General features: G+C 43.4%; 1 protein-coding gene across 1 annotated transcript; it reads left to right on the top strand.

Annotated features, from left to right (window-relative positions):
• Nucleotides 1–1,244: 1,244 nt before the first annotated feature.
• On the top strand, nt 1,245–20,459 carry Nrsn1 (neurensin 1). The gene is made up of 4 exons (XM_041632998.1): nt 1,245–1,434; nt 3,143–3,211; nt 9,161–9,354; nt 18,708–20,459. Exons 3-4 carry the CDS (start codon nt 9,169–9,171, stop codon nt 19,104–19,106), a joined length of 585 nt encoding a protein of 194 aa, XP_041488932.1. The 5' UTR covers nt 1,245–1,434; nt 3,143–3,211; nt 9,161–9,168; the 3' UTR covers nt 19,107–20,459.
• The last annotated feature ends 265 nt before the right edge of the window (nt 20,460–20,724 follow it).

Here is a 20,724-nt window from a genome sequence, read left to right on the forward strand (position 1 = left end):
GTACCTGTTGAACTGGGGTTGTAGAGAGTACCCACCATAGAAGACTGCTGCAGACAGTCACGATTTCTTATATTTAAGACGAACACACACAGAGTGTGGTAAAGCGATGCCTAACAAGTAAAGTACTGGGTAAACATGATATCATTTTATCGTTATTCATGGCCTATGCATACAAATATTAATATTACGTCATCCTTCTAATTAAGTATCATTTGCCAGTGATACTCATAAAGTCGCTGAAACAGCTGCCATCGTCTTTATGTACTAAAGTGTGCACACCCACACACATTTTCTGAGGCACTCACAGGTCATTTCTCTGGGATTCTTGCCTTCAAGCCTTCGTTTTCATCTATTACCATTTAATTCATTACTTTGATCTGTCTTCCTCTCGTACTTTTAGGTTTCCCCGTGTCAGAGTCAAGGGCAAAGTGAGGAGCTGTAGCCGAGGAAAGGCTCTGACTGCTGGACAGCGGCTTACTGGCTTGCTTCCTGCCTCTTCAAGGACAAGCAACAAAGAGCTGAGGCCTCTGCAGATCTCAAAGCAGGAGGAGTGAAAGAAACAGACATTGAATTTTCCTGCCTCTCTGAGTCTATGGTCACTTAATTTATCATCAGTTATTATTTTTTGTTTGTCTTTGATGTTGTTTGAGACAGGGTCTCTCTATGTATCCCCAGCTGTCCTGTAGCTCACTGTGTAGACCAGGCTGTCCTCAAACTCACAGAGCTCTGCCTGCCTCTGCCTCCCAAGTGTTGGGTGGCATTAAAGGTGTGGACCACCACCCATTTGCTCTGTTTACTTTTTTAAAATCGCACTTAAAAATTAAACAAACAAACAAACTTGGTGCAGCTTGTCATTCCAACTAATTGAGAGGTTGAAGTAAGGTCAAAAGTTCAAGTCCTGCCTGGGTTTGAGTAGTTTCTAGGCCAATCTGTACAACTTTGGAGACCATGTGGCAAAACCAAACTAGAAAGAGGGCAGAGATATAGTTCAATAGTAGAGCGCAAGCTCATGGCCCAGGGTTCAACTCCCAGTCCTTGGAAGGAAAAAGTCTTTTGAGACCGAATACAACTGGAGTCAGAAAAGAAAACAAGAAGAGAAAGAGAGAATAGGGCAGGCGCCCCGCCCAACCAGGGTGGGGACAAGGAGCCTCCACCGGCAGGAAGGGGCGGTGCTCCAAGGGTGGCCCTTCCCACCGGCCCGCGGCCTGCCCGCGCTGCGCGGACCCGGCCTCTACTCGCGGATGCGCGCATCTGGGCTGCGCGGGCACGTGGGCCGCCAGCTGTCAATCACGCGCAGCTGAGCTTGGAGAGGCGGGAGTGGCAACGGCGGCGGCGGCGGCGGCGGCAGCGGCGGCGGCGGCGATGGGACCCCAGCGAGAGATCTGCGGCTAGGTCGGCTGCACTTGCTCCACGGGTCGGGGATTGGAGGAACAGGTAAAACCGCAGGAGGCCTGAGGGCTGTTCTAGGACTATCTCTTCACCTTGCCCTCTTTCCTTTCTCTTTCCTCCCGCCCTCCTCACACACACACCTCTATCAGTCTCCCTCTCTCCCTCTAACCTACTCTTCCCCTCTTCCTCCTTACTTATTCACAAACATCATGCATATTAAATTACACAAAAACGTAGCAATTTTAGACAACCAACTTCATGCTTTGGGGGGTTTGTGGTCTATGTTATGTAAGAATTAGGGGATTGTACAGCTTAAAACTTAAAGGAGTTTCCTTCCTATAAGACAAGAAAGTTGTGTTTACAGTAAGGATGAAATAGATGTATTTAGAGTTTGCAAAGCTTCTCAAATTTCTTTTCCAGGCTGACCTGACCCGTTCTCCACCGGCATCACTATCACCGGCCCTCCCCACTCCTTGGCCATGTCTAACGATGTTTTGATATTATTTCAGGACCTACTTCTTTTTGTTATTAGATAGGGATACGTGGGTGGAGGTCAGACCGGGGCTGGGGGCTTCACAAACCAGCTGGAGTTGGAACAACTAGTGTTGGCTTAACTGGTTCCTGTCTCTGTGGCACAAATGTTTTCAGGACCTTGGAGAGCTCTCAAGGCTCCCCCGCCTTTGGTGGAGGCTGTGTCTACCTTCAGTTTCCTCAGACACAAGAAAGGTGTCTGGTAAAGAGGCAGAAAACTGCTGAGAGGCAGAGACAGAAACAGGAACCAGGAGAGGGGGAAAGGGGGATTCTAGGAAACAGAGGAAGGTAGTGAGGTCGTTGTTTTTAGCTGACTTGTTCTCTTTTGTTAGTTCAATTCCTGGATTCTAATATTGGCTCGCATATCGCCCAAATTTAGGGAGCAAGGAAATGAATCTTGAAGATGGTACAGCTATTCTCCATTATAGACTGACCCTGGAAATGCTGAAGACAGTTTGTTAGGCCTTCTCTGGGTTTACCCCTTCCCACTCCCATCCCCACCCCCACCCCAGTCTTCAGTTTCTCCTTCAAAGGCACAGGAGAATCTGTTTAACAGAGGAATTTTCATGGCCCTTTGGGTGGTATGGCCCTAGTTTTTTTTTTTTTTAATTTCAAAAAACTGGAGTAATGCAGAAAACCAATAGCTCAGTAGCTGGCAGCAGTCTCTTAATTGAATTGTGCCCAGGCACCTGCTTCTCTTGAGCAGCTGGAGAGTAAACTGATCATGATGGGAAGACAATGGATGTGGAAGTTAAACTAAACACAATGAGTAAATTGTCCGAGGAGATTTGCTGTGAATGTGATGCCCATGAGGTTGTCAGGAGACGCACGGATCATAAAGCTCGTTCACTTTGCAGAGCAGGTCTGGGATGTCTAGGAAAAAAGTCCTCTTTCATTTATAGTATGTGGGATATAAGCAGACCAATCAAGTTGGTGTTATCAACGACACCAAAATAAAAACAGCACCTATATGGTGTTCTGGGGTTCACAAAATCCATGGGTTTATGCCACCTCTTTCACCCAAAAATTATCACAAGAGCCCATTATGAAGTTTTAAACTGTAATGTAGACTTTTGAGTTTGTTTTTGTTTGTTTGCATTGTTTTGTTTTTGAAGAAAAGCCGTCGCTGTTCTTTCACAAGAAGTTCTTGGTCGATGGCTTTGCATGTTGCTTGTAAAATTTGGATTTTGCTTTGGGTCATATGTTTTCTTTTCTGAACTAGAATTGAAGAATGAAATTTTAGAAGAAAAGTGAAAGAATAAGCAGACAGAGGACAAGGACAACACTGAAGGTAAGAGCTTTTGTCATGTGTGGATTCTTAGGCACCTGTACCTTGAATGCACTAAGGAAGAAGTTTAAAAAGAGAATATAGATGCTTGTTTTGGTTTTAAATTTTGCAAACCTCATTAATATATACATATAGGTAGAGATAGATAGATAGATAGATAGATAGATAGATGATAGATAGATAGAGTGTAAATTGGTAGGTATGTAGAAGAGAAATAAGTAAAAAGAAAGGTGATTATTTATAATAATAAATAGATGGTAGATGGATAGATAGATAGATAGATAGATGATGTGTGGATGGATAGGTAGATAAATGGATATAGGTTAGATAATAGATGGATAGATGGAATACAGATAGAAAAGGATAAATAGATGTACGAGTAATAGATGGATGTATAAGTAGAGCTAGATAACCATATTGATACATAGCTTGAAGGATTCCATCAGTTGATAATGAGTGAGCTAATTATACACTATTATTCCTCTTTTCTAAAATGTGAAAGTGACTAACAATGTACTGACATGGGGAGTATAAAAAGGCCTCATTATATAAAACTGTGATCTCTGTCATTATTCAGAAAAGGTAAAATATCTCTGAAATGATCCATTGGTAAAAACACATTTCAAGTTTTATGATCATGCTGATGTAATTCAAGAATTCTCCATTTCAAAGTGGCAAAGCTGTTAGCAGGCTTTCATGCCTTCCTGTGTGCACTGTGAATCTCACAGAGTCTTTTAAGGAAAGCGGCATTCTGGGTTTGGTTCTGGATAAGTGTCCTCAATGGCCTGTGTCTATACCTTGTGTCTTGTAGCACTGGCCCTGTGGAAAGTGACTCTAATGGGAATGGCATTCTCATTATCTCAGCATCCTTTTGAGGGAGAGAAAATAGTATAAAAAATTGAGAGTTATTTCAAAGCAAATAAAGAGCACAGGACCTGAGCCTGGCCCACAGTGACTCACAGAGAGCCATGGGAAAACACTCATCCACTTTGTGCCTCAATTTGCTATCTCCCTTCTCTCAAGGAGACCATGGAGATAAACAGTGTGATGTCTCTGATGTCCTCAGAGCTGCAGGAGGCATAAAGACATTTTTCTATTTCCATGACTGTGAGTACTTTTAGAATAATGAAAGTAACTACTTTATTAGCCCAAAATTAAATCCCCAACCATTGAAACTGCAGTACAGTGGTCCACATATTCACAGCACTACCTATGGAGATCTGTCTGTCCTGCCGGGGGTAGTTTTCAGCATCTGTGCTCTTACCTACTGTAAATATTGCACATGAAGGCCATTTTGTTGAAGACAAATAATAGGGAGGAGAAAGCTGTGGATGGTCCTCATTTGTAGTATCTACAATGTCCTTCACGGAGGATGTGAAGAAATCCCTTTTTATAGGGGAGCAACAGCCCCACACAGCTGGAATACTGCCTAAATTCTGTCATGATTCCAGACTAGGGATATAACTCAGTTGGTAGAATGTTTGTCTCCCATGCACAAATCCCCGATCTGATCCTTAGCCCTGCACAAACCAGGCATGGTGGTACACGTCTGAGATCCCAGAACTGCTGATGTTCAGAGGATCAGAAGTTCAAATCCAGTCTCAGCTACACATAGTTAATTCAGTGCGAACATGGACCACAGACCTGGACCTCTCCACACAAAGAGAGGGGGTACGAGAAGCTCCACTAGCATATTTACAAGTTATATGTCAGCAGTATCTCATTTAAATAAAATTCTAGAAGGTTCTCTTATCAGCGTCTATGCTCGTACCTTCTGGATAATAACGATTTCTCTAAAGAAAGGAGTCTTCAGTCATGCACTTATGACATATGCCTTTAATGCCAGCACTTGGGAGACTAGAGGCAGGCCAGTCTGGTTTATAGAGAGAGTTCCAGGACAGCCAAGCTACACAGAGAAACCCTGTCACACAAAAACAAAACAAAAAAGAAGAAGAAAGGAGGCCCCTAAGGTCTTTCCCTTTATAATAGCCATAAATAATGTTGGCAGTACTGTTTTGGTGACGGTTGATCCAGATATTTAGTACAAGCTAACAAAGTCTTGCCCAGTAAGGGAGTACTGATTCGAGTTCAGAAACCTTTGCCCAGCCTTGAGTTCCTGACTCCATCCTAGTTCCTTGCATATAATTTAATAATCCCAGCTTCACAATCACTTTGTGACATGACTTTGTGTATCCTTGGTCTAACACCACAGGTGTCAATCAACAGAGGAAATGCCAAATAACCGTAACATTCTTTGTCTGGAGACAGCTAACTTCTGACTTACTAACTACTCTTGAGTTATATAACTCTGTTAAGGTTCTTAGAGCCCCAAACCTTCACTCCACCATGCTAGATTTTAAAACTCATTTCCAAAGTAGTCATTCTCCTCTAGACATCAATCCCCACTAGTGGTATATTGAGGAAGCTGTGTGGATCTTCTCAGTCACCACCCCCCATTCAGGGGCTACTATTGAAGACAACATATACGATACTGAAGTAGCATGTTACATGAACAGTCAGTCTGCAAGCATTCGGTCTGTTTAATGCAAATAGATAGCCTGGGTAGTGGCTTACATCCCCCTTAGCTAAACGTAATACACACTGGAATTAAAGGCATTTGAGACTGACAGTCCACCAGGAAGTGAGGAATCAATAAGTTCAGTTGTTTGGCCAACAAAAAGTAAATGACTCATTCTGAAGACATGTAACTGACAACTCCTAGAGAAACACATCTGGAAGAAACAGAACATGTCTTGTCTAAGCTCCTTAATGTGAGGATGATAAAACCACAGTCCAGAGATGTTAATAAGCTTAGTATGATCTCATGACCAGAACCAAATATCTGAATCCATTGTCTGTTCTGTGTGGCTAGCATGATACATGCCATGCTCTTCCTAGTCATGTTTTGTGCTCTTGAAAGATGAAGTAAAATCCAGCAAGATTCCTCTTCGGGAATGGATCCAGCATCACTAATGATCCATTCTGAAGCAGAATGCATACTCAGGCTAAAAATGTTTGCTTCATGGTGCTTTCTCCCTCTGCTTTTTTTATATTCATAATGGTGTTTTGTTTTGTGGATAGCAAAGTTTAACTAATGAGTCTCATGAAAAAACACTAGCCTAGGGTTCTGGAAATGAGCAGGGCAGAGAATGAATAAAATGACTTTCAAGGTCCTGCTCAGCATAAGAGCTGAGTCCTAAGAGTTGGGACTTCAGCAATAGGGGGAAGCAGCTCTTCTTGTTGCTATAAGGGACACTTCATTCCTCTTGTATTTGGCTTTGTTCTTTCTTCATGTTAAAGATTCAGATGCTCTGTAGGAGACCTGAAAATTATATAAAACCTTTAGGAGATATGACTCCGACTGAAGAAGTCATGATTCAGACCAAGCTCCTGCATATTGTAGTGGCTGTCATCTGTTGTCTCCTCCCTGACTCACAGTGTAACCTTTAGCAAGATGATTTTTCTGTACCTCAGTTTCCTCAATGACAAAGCAGAGTTAGTAATACCAACCCCTTCTCCGGTTGGCTGAAAGTTTTTTCTTGGAATGCCTTCAAAGAAGGCAACTCTAAAATTATTCTTCTTATGTGTCACTGGTAATGGGCTCTTATTAATCACAGTCATTGTGTGAGCATTAAACAGAGGGTACTGCAGAGATCATCCTAGCACTTAAGACATAAAAAATAGGTACCATTCTTTTGATCCATCAGACAAAATGCTTTCTAAAACCTTGACTAGTTGTGAAATAAAACCCCTCTGGATGTCTGAAAGTTAAAAAAAAAAAAAACATAACTGCTTATCTTTACCTCTACTGACATGTTCTCCTGAATGAATTGTTTTTAAAGGTAGTTGTTTCGGAACCAAGAATGTACACAGGTGTTAAATGTAATGCTAGCCAGAATATGGGAAGATGAGGGCAATGGCCAAGAATGCCATTTTTCTGACATCAAGAGCCTATTTTCTCAAATTTGACTATATGTGCTAAGCAAATCCATCTGTGACAGGCGTACTTATAAAGCGGTGCACTTGAGGGCTTGCTTGGTTCCCAGAGGACTGTCCACAGCTTGCACCACATCTATCTATATTGGTTACAAGATACTGACCAAAGCAACCTATGCAAGTAAGGAGCTATTACGGGTCCCAGGTCTAGGGCATAGCCCATCATGGCAGCAGAAACTTGAGGCGGCTGGTACATTACATCCGTGTTCAGAAAGGACAGATCAAAGCTGGTGCTCAGTCCATTGTTGAGCTCAGGTCCTCAACCCAGTGGTGCTCAGTCCATTGTTGAGTTCAGGTCTTCAACCCATGGAATAGCACTATTTGCCTTTACAGTAATTCTTTCCACCTCCATTCACCCAGAGTAGAGAACCCTGCACAGGTAAACCTAAAACTGTTTCTATGGTGATAGTAAATTCTTTGAAGTTGGCAATTAAGACAGCCATCACATTATCAAACTAAACTAATTGATCATAAAGTAATCTACCAGAACTATAGAGAACATTTTTGTCCTATGGACCTTACTAGCTGGTACCTTAAGAAGCAATTAGAACACTTAATGCATCTTTCTTGGTCTAGATTATAGCACAGTCCTAGACTTTCCTGGAAAAATATTTTCACAGTGAGAAAATAACTTTGTGCCTCACTTTTTCATATACAGTTTATGTCCATAAAAGTAAAATCATCCACAAGAAACTGAGAAGTACCGGGAATTTCCATTTCTAGCTTAACAGTTATCTGCTTATACAGAGATAAAAAAAATCAAAGAACATAGAACTGAGAAGTCACCCACCAAAACTATGGTCCCTCAGTAATTCCTTACTAAAAAGAATAAACAAAAAAAAACATTGGGTTTATTGGTTAAGGGCACTGGCTGGCTGTTCTTTAGAGAACCATAGTTCAATTCCCAGCACCCACATGGTGGCTCATAATCACCTGTAACTGCATTTCCAGGGAATGCAACACCCTCTTCTCAGCTTAGCAGGCACCAGGTATGCAAATGGTACACAGGCATACATGCAAACAAAACACCCAAAAGCATTAAATAAAGTTTTATTTTAAAAAATTAATGTGAATTTTTAGTGAAATCTATATAAAGTGCTCTCTCCAAGAGTAACAGTTGGAAAAAAATCAATCTTAAATTTTCATCTTGCATCTAGGGAGCTCACCCATAGCAAGTCTTATTTAATTTTCTTAAGTCTTCTTTATACTAGCCACTTTGTAAGAAATAGTAGGAAGGTCTACTGTCTGCATTACACTTTCACACCCACATGGACAGATGTATCCACAAATAACCACGGAAATACATGGGTAGACGTATCCACAATAACCACGGAAATACATGGACAGACGTAGCCACAAATAACCACAGAAACACACAGTGCTGGAACTAGGGAGATGCAAATTAATGGCCCAGTCACTTGTGATTAATGAAGTATGTTAGCTGCTCCACAGCTTTCTAGCAAAGCTTCCATATGACTTAGCAATCAGTTAAATTATCAGAGGCAGTTCATGAGCTCTGAATGCAAAATTGGAAATCACTAAGAGGAATACTGTACACAATCTACACCAATTCCGCCATGGCCAGTGAGATTGCCCACAAATTTCTTACATTCAAGGTCAGCTGTCAGGGCTTCTTTGTTGCCATTTCTCGTGTACCTTGTCCTTGTGTTTTATATAATTTAAGTGGCTGAAGCTGTTGTATCTCCTTTGTTTGGGGAGAACCAGCTCTAGACATCAATTACTGGGGGAGGGGGGTGATTTTGCATCCAACAGAAGAGAAGGGTGTGTGATAACCTAATGAGTCTTTAAAGGTGCCATTTCCCTTAAGAAAAGATGCTGGCCTGTTTAAATAGGCCTGGCAGGACTCAGCCTGGTTCGTGCCTTTAAGATGCCTTTTGGTCCTGGGATTTATGAATTAGCCCATAGGGCTGATCTCTGTCTGTGCTGTCTTTCCAGCTGGGAAGATGACTTCTTGCAACACCTGTGGGTCCAAGCAAGCCCAGACTGAGACTGAGGGCGGGTACCAGCGCTATGGAGTTCGGTCCTACCTGCATCAGTTTTATGAGGACTGCACTGCCTCCATCTGGGAGTATGAGGATGATTTCCAGATCCAGAGATCGCCTAACAGGTGGAGCTCGGTATTCTGGAAGGTGAGGAAAGGAACGTTGAGGGAAAAAATATCACATGTGGAAAATACTGGGGCTACAGAGAACTGAGAAGCTGTCTGTGTGAGCCTCAATCCTGGTAACATTAAATGCATTGTTCTTCCCTTGGAAAAGAGATTATAAATTTTGAACCAAAAAAAAAAACCCCTCTTAATACTACATAATTACTTGACGAGCTGATTAAACAGGAGAGGGTTCAAAGGCCAGGCAATTAGTAGTCTTGTTGTCATTAACTGGCCACTTCACTCATTAGCTGTGAAGTCACTCGTGTGCAGAACATGGTGTTCTTTCAGCCTCCCTACAGTCTGGACAGGTATCAGCAATAGTTTGAATGTGAAATTTGCCCCACAGGCTCCTGAATTTGAACATTGGTCCCCAGGCCCTGGTGCTGCTTTGGGAGTTTGCAAAACTTTTAAGAGGTGGAGATTAGCTAAACTAAGGGGGTCCCTAGAGTGTGAGCTTTGATATTTACACTGTACCCTGGCTTCCTACCTGCTCTGTGCTTCCTGATTGTCCAGAGGGAGCAAGTCCCTGCCAATCCAGTAGGAGCCAAGCCTTCCCCAACCATGACGGGTTGTATTCCCTCAAGCTGTGAGTCAAATAAACCCTCCCTTCAGTTGCTCTTTCAGGTGCTGTATCACAGGGTTGAGAGAAGGAATTAACTCAGTATCAGTTGGCACATCAGAACAACTATTAGAAAGAAACCATTAGGTGTGGAGCAAGCCTTAAGGCTGAGGCATGGCTTCACAGTCATAAACCAGCTCCGCCTTCACCATATAGAGGACCATGTGGCTCAGAGGACTGAGGAGGCTCTGAGGAGACCCATTAGAAAAATCCATTCAGTGTCTCAAGAGATACTCAGCACTGACTGCATCTGTAGAAGGATTGTGTTGAAATGTTGGAAATGATGAACAGGAAACAAAATACTTCCTGCCCATGTGAAGCTTATAGTCTGCCCCAGGTAGCAGAAACTTAAGGCAGTTGGGCCCATGCCTCTGTAGTCAGGAAGAAGAGGGAGATGGATGCTGGCGTACCTACGTAAAGGCCCCTACAGCATGTCAAGTAACAGCAGCTATCCACATAGGAGGAAGGAGGTAATGCAGATGGGCACAGAAGTACGGGGATAGACAAGATCAGGTGGAGAAAGGTTGGCAGAAAAGATGAAACTGGGCAAATACAGATGGGCTCATGGGCTGATGGAGCAGATCAGAATATTTTCAAGCTGAATGTCGTTTGGAGCTGGGAACATAGCAACTGTAAAGCCCCTGGGAGGAGAGGAGAGAAGAGGTCCAGTCTGGAAGTAGAGTTAAATTGGGGAAGACACTGAACTCAGAAAAATAAGAGCCCAGATGGTCTCTGTGGGGTCCTGTCGACAATAGCAAAGACATAGGTTGTTGCTTCAAGAAACAGGGAACTCCATCATCTGAGGAATTCAGGATGACTGATATGTTACCGAGATCATTCTGGTAACTGAATGAGCAGAACAGACGCTATTGGACAAACACAGCTAGATGCATTCCAAAGTGGTTAAAGTACCCAGGCAAGAGCAGTGGCAGTTTAGATTAGGCAGCTATCAGTGATGCTTTAAAACAGCCCAGCTTAGCAATAAGTTTGAGGGCCAGGCTGTCAAGATATGTCAATGAAAAGTCATCGAGCTTATGTCCTGGATGATGCTTTGACCTGCTTGGATGAAGACATCTAATAGAGGGGTGGAACAGGAAGAAACCATGAGTGTGACTTTGACTGTGTCACACCAAACGTAACTACTGCACTAAGAGAGGTAAAACTCTAATGGCCATTTCAATGGACTGTCTCAGCTCATGGATTTGATGTCATTTAGGGGTAAAATGTACAGAAAGGCAATTATCATAGAAGAGAAAGGGATACTGGAATGTCCCAGGGCTTAAGAAATGGAGGAAGATTTAGGGAAGGTCTCTGAGATTTGACCTGAAAGGGTGCCCAGGTTTTCCTCCAGCTCCAACATTCCATGCTTATTCTGAAAGGTTCCACACATTTGACCCAGACGTTGACCTAAAACTATTGTGTTGGTAACACAGTATAGCAAGAGGCAGTGTAGCCTAGGGAATATGAGCATAGATTCCTATCTCAGGCCATACGGATTCAAACCCACACTCTTGCATTCCATAGCGCCGTAACTTTGCGTAGTGGCGCTTCACTCACCATGGAAACCATGGAAGATTTGAGGTGGTATTTAGACATTGCTTAAGACAATGGCTGCTGTATGTTCAATAAGGTTTGGATGTGTTAGCAGTCATGACTTCATGCCATTTAGAATACTATGGTGCTAAAATAAAAATAAAGCTGAAAAATCTAGTGATTTTCATATTGGGTAACATGACTGTTAGTGTGAATGACCTATGTTCATTCAAAATCATACCATTGTCACAGAACTATATTAGAGTTAGACCAGTCAGCATCCTTGTTCTGCAGACACTGCAGCTCAGACGAATCCTTACTGGCCTGGACCAACGGCAGGCATCTTCTCTCCGAAGTTCTCTCCGTCTTTTTTCTCACTTCCCCTCTTCTTTCTCTCCATACATATAGATGGATGTATATGCATGAGTAGAGTATATTTACACTGCCAGTATCTTTAAACGCCACTGGCATAAAGACCACTGAAGCATTTGTATACGTCCAGAGCACTGGTGTGTGACCTGGGAACTGCAAATCCATTAAAGAATATAGAAATGTGGACTGAATATAAAGAACTCACAGCAGATGACCAACTCCGTTAGAATTTTAATATCTTCCCTCTATCTTACACAAGTAAGGTCCAAAATCTTTGTTCCCTATCTTGTTAAGCCTATTTGAGAAAAATATAGGTTGAAGTTTCTCCGAGGCTACATTCCAATAAAATCCTTCATATAGAAGCCTAATGTCAGCCTGCACAGCCTAAGGAGTCTATCTTGATGACATTTGCTCTAACTCGGGGCAGAGACTGGCTATTCTGGGGAACTTCCAAAGCAGGCTGAGTGGAAATGTTCTCAGGAAGAGCTTTGTAATAATACAGACAAAGGCCCCATTGCACACATGACCTAGTAAGACCCTGTCTAATTTTTTTTTCTTGGTTTTCAAATTGCAACTATAGGTAGTTCAAGGTGCTGGCAACCCCTTTGCTTTCCACTATGGAATTGCAAAAGTCAAGCCAGTCTGTCCCTTGGGGCTGTGCTTAGAATACCTTGTTAGCTAACACTCTGCCCTGAGCAGAGAGCAGACAGGAGAGGCTTAGTGAGAACAAAGAGTACAACCACATGGACCTGAGTTAAAATCTGTACTCTGCCCTCCCTGCTTATTCATACATGGCATCTATCTCAGTGCCATTCTTTCTTTCTACAAATACTTGTTGGCCCAGCACACACTAGACCTCCTTGTAAATGCAATAGATTACATAAGGTTCACTTTCTTGCCTTTGAATAAAATATAAAAATCCACAATTAAATAGAGACAGACGCAAGTTATTACAATCCAGCATGCTAACTGTTCCTATTGAAATGGTCATGGTGCACAGTGGCACACAGAGTTTGGGAGGCCGAAGGAAGTGAGCATCTGGAGCAGCCTGGAGAACTTTACCCCAGTAGAGACTCCCTGTGCATCTGCAGAAGCAGGGCACCAAGGTAGAAAGAAGTGCCTTGCAAATGTGGAGGGGTGGGGGGACCCAGACAGAGCAAGCAGGAGTGTTTGCAGGTTTGGAGAGAAGGGCCCCAGGTGAGCTGGAAATGCATCCAGAGGCTCACAGAAAGCTTTGGATGCAATAGGAATTTCTCCTCAGCCATACAGTGTTCTGAGTACAATGAGGAAAAAAGACAGTATTTCTATTTAAGAAGCGTCTCATAATCTGAGGTAAACACATACTTTCAAGTGTATTTGACTCGGGAGCTTTGATAACCAAGAGAATGCTGTTTTCAGGGCATCGCAGAAGACAAAGATTGGATGTCAAGGTTAGGAATGACCCCAAGAATTGAACATGGGAACTAAAACATTATTTGAATATGAAAGCTATTGCATTTGCTTGTGTACTGGAGGGGATAATCTTTGTGAAGGGCAAGGGCTGATGGGCAAGTTTGTTATCCCGGTGGAGGGATGCCAAGTACACTGCATGGGGTCAGGCCTGAAGAAGCACCTGAGCCAAAGTTTTACATCAGGCTTCACTTGAGCCCAGCATCTACCTGAGGTAGGTAGGAAATGATGAACAAGACCCTGCCATGGCCAGGGGTTGAGTCACTACTCAGAGCTCAAGGCTTACAGAGAAAGCAACAGCAGTCCTTGGGGAGAGGGGAGAATCAAAATCCCCCTCACTCCCCATGTGCTTTGAATGATCTCCACCCCAGATGGCTTCTTCTCGCCTACCTCCATCCGGCCTTCACCTGCCTCCCCAGGTTGTTCCTCTCTGCCTAGCTGCTTCTGGCCTCCGGCAGTCTTTATTGCCTCCTCTATGCCAGAACAGCTGGGCTACAGAGGCTGCTTGCTGGCTCTGTCTACCAGCTTGGCACACACTGTGGATCCAGACGTCTCCAGCACACTGGAGAACAAGAAAGGAGATGTTGGTCAAAATAACAGCAATTTTTGGCTGGTTTCTGGAGCCCAAATGCCTCTAGAGGCAACTCTCCTTGGCTGCAGCAGGGAATGGGTTTCGCACACACTCTGCATAGCTCAGGTAGACATCAGGAGTCGCAGCATAGGCCCTGGCTTTGCTGCTGCTGTGGAAGTTTATCATCCCCTAATGATGTCACCTTTAAACTCACCGTTGAGAGTGACCCCACTGTCCCGTAGCCTGAGGATGCTCTATTGGGACCCCTCCAGCAGCATTCTGGTCCTCCCAACACATGGTGCTGTACAAAATTCTAGGGTTTCTTTAGAACCTTAAATGACCTTTGTGTGTCCATGCTCTTTAACTGAGTTTTGTCTTAGACCAAAGACGACTTCAACTCACAAGTACATTCAGATACAGTCCACATTGAGCCTGATGGAATCGCTCCCCAGATTTTAGTTCCCTCCAGTATTCTGACATGATCTCAGGATCACCTTCCCTCCCCTTCATGATTCTCGTGGGAATTTAAAAAGCAGGTTTATCATGATTCATTCATTCATCAGTCCTTCATGCCTACAGTCACAGTTGTTTCCTGTTTCAGTCCATCTCTGGGCACACTGCTTGGAGGTTCTATGACACTTGCCTTGATTACAGACAGCCCATGATGACAGTCTCCTCCTCCCACGAGGTTCTACTGGAGATAAGGAAAGAGAGGAGACTCTGCCTGTCCAGTCACCCTCTAGTTCCAGCAATGGTCGCAGCTCCCTCCATGTGGAAGGCACAGTTTGCGTTTTGCCTGTGAGTGATATTCTCAGAGTGCATTTTGTCTTGCGTACTGCTCAGCTGGGAGGCCAGCTGTGCTGAGCTCAATCACCGGGGCCCACTGCAGTAGGCTGGAGGCTGGAGTGTTTTCTCAGAGTCAGGCTTGAGTATGAACTTTGAAGAGGCGAGGCAGGGGTGCCACCTTCCTCGCTCTGCAGAAACTGCAAATGAAAACAGCTACTGCTTTTCTCCTTGGTTTTTGATCCTCGGCACCTTCTTTTTTTTATTATTATTGTTTTTATTGAGCTATATATTTTTCTCCGCTCCAGCACAGTTCTTGGGGAGGGAGGTAATTTAGTGACATGGAAAGCATGTCACCATGGATATTTAAGTTAATTTAGTTTGTGCTTCCAGAATTTTTCAATGTGAGTCATTTTTGAAGAGTTATAAATAATGGCTAGTCTCTGAAGGTGAATTTACTTACCATCATATTTAGCAATCCAAAACATGATTTTACCATCCAATTTTTCCTGTTCCTTGCGTCTTATGCAGAGCAGCTTCTCTGTTTCTAATTAAGCTCACACTGTCATATTTGATTTCTCGTTTCTTCGCTGTATCATATTAAAGGAGGTGTGCCCATATATGGTGAATAAAACTTTTGAAATTAAAATAATTGACAGAGACTATGCAAAACAGTAATTGGAATAGTATTGTGGGCATAAGGAAAGCAGGGGAATCATAGAGATCCAGATAATACTAAGTACAGAAGCTTGAAATGTGCTTCTCCAAGACTGCGGCTTCCGATGGTGACTATGAAAATCTCTGCTTCTCATAAGCATCTTTATTAAATGCACCTGCATCTAGATTGGTGTCTGGGCCACACCTGATGCTGAACAGCAGTGAGGACCTTGCCAAGGTCATGAGTTAATGAGGGCATTTTTCTTCTATTAGCCAAGCCCCCTCAATCAATGCATGACCTCTAAAATTCAACAGAAAAATAAACACGTTTAATTCCAAGATTAGGTAGGATTATACATTTGCTACTCTAACTTAAAGCAACTAGAAGTGGGAGGAAATGAAAAAAGATGTTTAAAAATGGATAGCTGTGTTAAATAATCCTCATTCCAAATGATAAGTAAATGTTTTAATACTGTTAACCAAAGGTTTTTTTCCCCTCATAACAGCTAGTCATTAGAATTTGTTGCTTACCAAATCAAAGTTAAGTGCTTTTGAACACAGTCATAATTAACCTTCACAGTGTCATAACGTAGATACTATAATCATTTGTCATTGTATAAATAGGGAAAATGGTAATATAAGCATCCAGGTAACTTTACTTCTACGATTCAGTACAAATGGCAGGATGAGAACCCGAGGTGAATCTACCACCCCTCTGGGCTCCAATCACCACCGGGCACATCACTTTGCCTCCCTGCTCTTCGCTGATTAATTTTCATTGTCAATTTGGTTGCCATAAGGAACTCCTAGGACACTAAGGAAACAATCACTAGAGTATTTGTGATGATAATTCCACAGAGGACTAACTGAGGACAGCTCCTCCCTGAATATGGAAAGCCCCATCCCATGAGCTGGAGTCCCAGAGTGACTATAAAAGGAAAAAGGCGGAGAACGCCAACTGGATCAACCAGGGTTCTCTAAAGGAACAGAACTGATAGAGTGAATATGTAGATAAAGACATATAGATATATAGACATATAAATACATAGGAGAGTATTAGAGTGGCTCATAGGCTGTGATCAGGGTTGTCAAACCATGGCTGCTTCCTGACCAAAACACTAAGGATTCAGTAGTCGTTCAGTCCACGAGGCTGGATTCTCAGCAGTCTCAATCTGGTGCTGGAGTCTCAGGGGATTCCCAGAGAGCTGCGAGTCTTTGGTCGACATTGAAATCCCAAATAAACAGATCTTAATAACAGCAAATGGAGTATCTCAGCAACAGGCTGAGCGAGAGCAAGCAGGCAACAAAAGGGAAACTTCCTTCTTCCACGCCCTCTTATGTGTGCTGATGCCAGAAAGTGTGACCGAGGTTTATGATTGATCGTCCCACTTTTTTTTTTATTGAACTATACATTTTTCTCCATTCCCCTCTCTTCCTCCTGCCTCCCCTTCTACCCTCTCCCATGGTCACCACACTCCCAATTTATTCAGGAAGTCTTGTCTTTTTCTACTTCCCATGTGGATTAGAGCCATGTATGTCTCTCTTAGGGTCCTCATTGTTGTCTACATTCTCTAGAATTGTGAGTTGTAGGCTGGTTTTTCTTTGCTTCATGTCTAAAAAACACTTATGAATGAGTCCATATTATACTTGTCTTTCTGGGTCTGGGTTACCTCACTCAATATGACTTTTTCCAGATCCATCCATCTGCCTGCAAATTTCAAGATGTCATTAATTTTTTTCTGCTGTGTCGTACTCCATTGTGTAAATGTACCACATCTTCTTTATCCATTCTTCAGTCAAGGGCATTTAGGCTATTTCCAAGTTCTGGTTATGACAAATAATTCTGCTATGAACATAGTTGAGCACATGTCCTTGTGATACAATTGAGCATCCTTTCGGAATATACCCAAAAGTGGTATTGCTGGGTTTTGAGGAAGGTTGTTACCTAATTTTCTGAGAAATCTCTGTACTGATTTCCAAAGCTGCTGTACCAGTTTGTACTCCCACCAGCAATGGAAAAGTGGATCTTCCCACTTTCCATGATCCACCCAATCAAGAAAATAATCTCACAGCCTTGCTCAACCACTTGAGTTTAGTTGATTCCAGCTGTAGTCGAGTTGACAGCCAAGATTAGCCATCACACCCACTGACTCCTGTTTCCCTTCTTCTGCTTCCTGACCCAATGAGATGTGAGCAAACCTCGTCTTTGCTCCATGCCTTCCACACCATGATGGACTGTCTCTCCTTGAGCCTAAACAAACCCTTGCTCACTTAGGTTTCTTTGCCAGGCATTTGGTTACAGAAGTGAGAGCCTACCATAACCGTTGCACTTAAGACAGCCGTTTGTCTTCCCTCTTTTGCTCTTGCACATTGGCATCTGCACAAACTCCACTCAATCACATGTGAAAAGAAACAGCATGGGTCTGGGGTCACCTGTATTACTGCCAGGCCCTGACTCTGTAGTGGCTCTATCTTTAGCCAATGACTGACCTTCTGGAGCTTCCACAGCTTTACCTGCTGGCTGTCGATCCTTCTTCCCTGATTACTTTAGAAAGACATCATCATTGAAAAGGGTTGTCAGTGTTCTCAGGCCCCAAATACAAGAACCACATCTGTTAGTTGAGCATTGTGGGTTGCAGTGAAGATAATGACACCCCAGGAACAGAACGAGGGAGTAAGAAAGAATGGATTATAGGGTGTAGCGTTGGCTAGGGGATTCTGGGAGGATGCTACAGAAGCAACAGGGCACTCTGTATTGTCTAGACAACTCTCTGATAAAGCTGTCTGTAAGGAAGGCAGGCTGCAGTGAAAGGGCAGCCTTGCTGGAAAAAAAAATAACAGACAGGCCTGTTGGCTGGAAGGAGCAGTCTACATGATGACCTTGTTTTATAGAAGCTATGACAGAATCATGAAGTGGCTTGGACTTGTGTTCTTCCATCATGGTCACAGGTTAAGCATGTCTGAGCTAGCACTATTAGATGTGCTGTGCTTGCCATAGCATACTATGAGATGGCAGCCTCTGGGGACATCAAGGTTTTCAAGGACAGAGTGAGGCCAGCTCTGGACGTCAGGGCAGCCTCTTTCTTCCCCAACACCAAGCAAGGTAGGTGAATGAAAGCCGGTTCCTTCAGCTTGTCCAATTAGCAATGAAGATTTAGGACTGTGCTTTCCGGCTGGCATTCCTTCTCACCTCCCCCTTTAGGTATACAATTAAGTTGATCTTCCATGCACACTGAGGGTGGCTGGGAATAGCCCAGAACTCTGAAGAAATGGGTGGAGCCCTTGTGACTGAATGGAAGCAGAAAGACCCAGCTGCTCACCCTCTCCTGCTTCTCTCCTGTCTCTCTAGGTCGGACTCACCTCAGGCACTGTATTTGTGATTCTCGGACTAACTATCCTGGCAGTGGGCTTTCTTGTGCCCCCCAAAATTGAAGCTTTTGGTGAAGCTGATTTCATGGTGGTTGACACACATGCTGTGCAGTTCAACGGCGCCCTGGACACGTGCAAGCTAGCGGGGGCTGTGCTCTTCTGCATTGGGGGCACATCCATGGCAGGGTGCCTACTGATGTCCGTGTTTGCCAAGAGCTATTCCAAAGAAGAAAAGTTCCTTCAGCAGAAGTTTAAAGAACGAATCGCAGACATCAAAGCCCATACCCAGCCTGTCACTAAAGCTCCAGGCCCAGGGGACACCAAGATCCCAGTCACTTTGTCCAGAGTTCAGAATGTGCAGCCCCCGTCATCCACTTGAAACATTCGCCGCCTCAGGCCTCCGCTCTCTGATTCACATGCATCATCGTTTAAAAAGAAAAAAAGAAAGGGTAGCCAGTTTTTGAGGTGACATGCATTTGGCAGTGACCTATCCCTAGAGCCATGTGGAGCTGGATACAGTGTCATGCAGGCTTAGGTCAAGTGACAGTGGATGTTATATGTCAATCTGCACCCACTTCTGACGGGTGCTGCCAGCCCCTCTAGAGCTAATCTCTCTGGTATCTCAGCCTTGTGTTGTCTGTGTTAGTTGAAAGCACTGAGCAGTCTAGACCAGCCCGCTAGTTATCACCGTGATCCACTTGATTCCTCATTTGTTTTTCTGACCCTCCCATGTGGTGCTGCCTTTCCTGTCTGTCTTGGTGTATGATTCTCGTCATGTGTTCATGGAAAAACAGTTTCCTGACTTTGGATCTGGATGGTAGATTTTTTATTTTATCTCAGCACAAAAGTCCTAAGAACGAATAGAAATGTATCAGTGGTCCACATAAATCACTTTCTTTTCTCCAGATTCTTTTCCACTTAAAAAGATAAAATTGCCAATTTTGGAACCTTGGTTTAAAAAAAAACAGCAACAATAATAATATTGGGAGTGTACATTTATGCAGTATCTGACAGCGGTTAACAGCTGGGGAGCTTGACTTCCGGTCATTAACTTTGCCATTTGACTTTGCAGAAAAAAAATAAAAATTGTTCCCCAGGCCTCAGTTCCCCAACTTGCATATGAGGCTCTAAGAACATTCCAGTTCAAGTATATGAATTTTTTTTCAGCCATTTGTCATGAGTCTTTCCTGATAATATTTATGATGGTCTTGTATGGGGGTGGTATTTTTCAGAACTGGACTCCTAGAGTCTCTGACCCTGTAGACCTTACAGTATTTACCTTAAATATCCAACCCAAGCAGGCTGGATGATGCGGCCTTGCATTTATAGAGATGAGCAAGCTAGCCTTAAATAAGAAGCCCTCGACTGGTGTTAACATTAAAAAGAGTTTTCGTCCTCAAATAGGAGAAACTGAGCCCCAAACGCTATGGTTTCCGAGATGTGCCCCTTGTCCCTCACATTGTCACTAAATCTGCAGTGTAGATTAGACTGAGGAAAGGGGCAGGTATGACTTTGGTATTCCCTCGTGCGTGTTCCTTCAAGTTTTGTCTTTGTGTGTATACATGTTCTTCCTTCTAAGGGAAACTCAAACGTGAATGAGCAGGGCCAGAACCACACTGTCATCCCCTGAACGTGGCTCTTTTCTCTCCAACCTGTAATTTTCCATTCTGAAACTGAATACGCCCTGATGTTTCCCTGACGAAATGGAGGAATAAATGAAGCAGTTAGTGGTCTTCGTGTGTGCTGTTAATTTTGTGTCCTGCCTCCTAACTCACAGGGCAAGCAGCCGCCTCCGTGGGGCTCATCTACCAGGTTTGGGAGAAATTATTCTGGTTTCCTCTTGTACTCTGCCTTCCCATGGAAATACCTCTAGAATTTTGTTCTTTAAAGCCTTACCCAAGGTCCCCAAACATCTGTGTTGAACACCTCTCCTGGGTTTGCTTCTATCTTGGTACCAGTGGATATTGGAGAATGAGTTTGACTATTATTTGGCTCTG

The sequence above is a fragment of the Microtus oregoni genome, unplaced genomic scaffold (genome assembly GCF_018167655.1).
Source record: "Microtus oregoni isolate MIOR12 unplaced genomic scaffold, Mior012 000042F_ref0000377, whole genome shotgun sequence".
NCBI lineage: Eukaryota > Metazoa > Chordata > Mammalia > Rodentia > Cricetidae > Microtus > Microtus oregoni.

Bases quoted from the DNA above. Each gene is read 5' to 3' on its own strand.
- Nrsn1 (XM_041632998.1), top strand. From the start codon at position 9,169: ATGACTTCTTGCAACACCTGTGGGTCCAAGCAAGCCCAGACTGAGACT. The intron at 9,355-18,707 runs GTGAGGAAAGGA...CTGTCTCTCTAG, and splicing joins GGAGCTCGGTATTCTGGAAG to GTCGGACTCACCTCAGGCAC.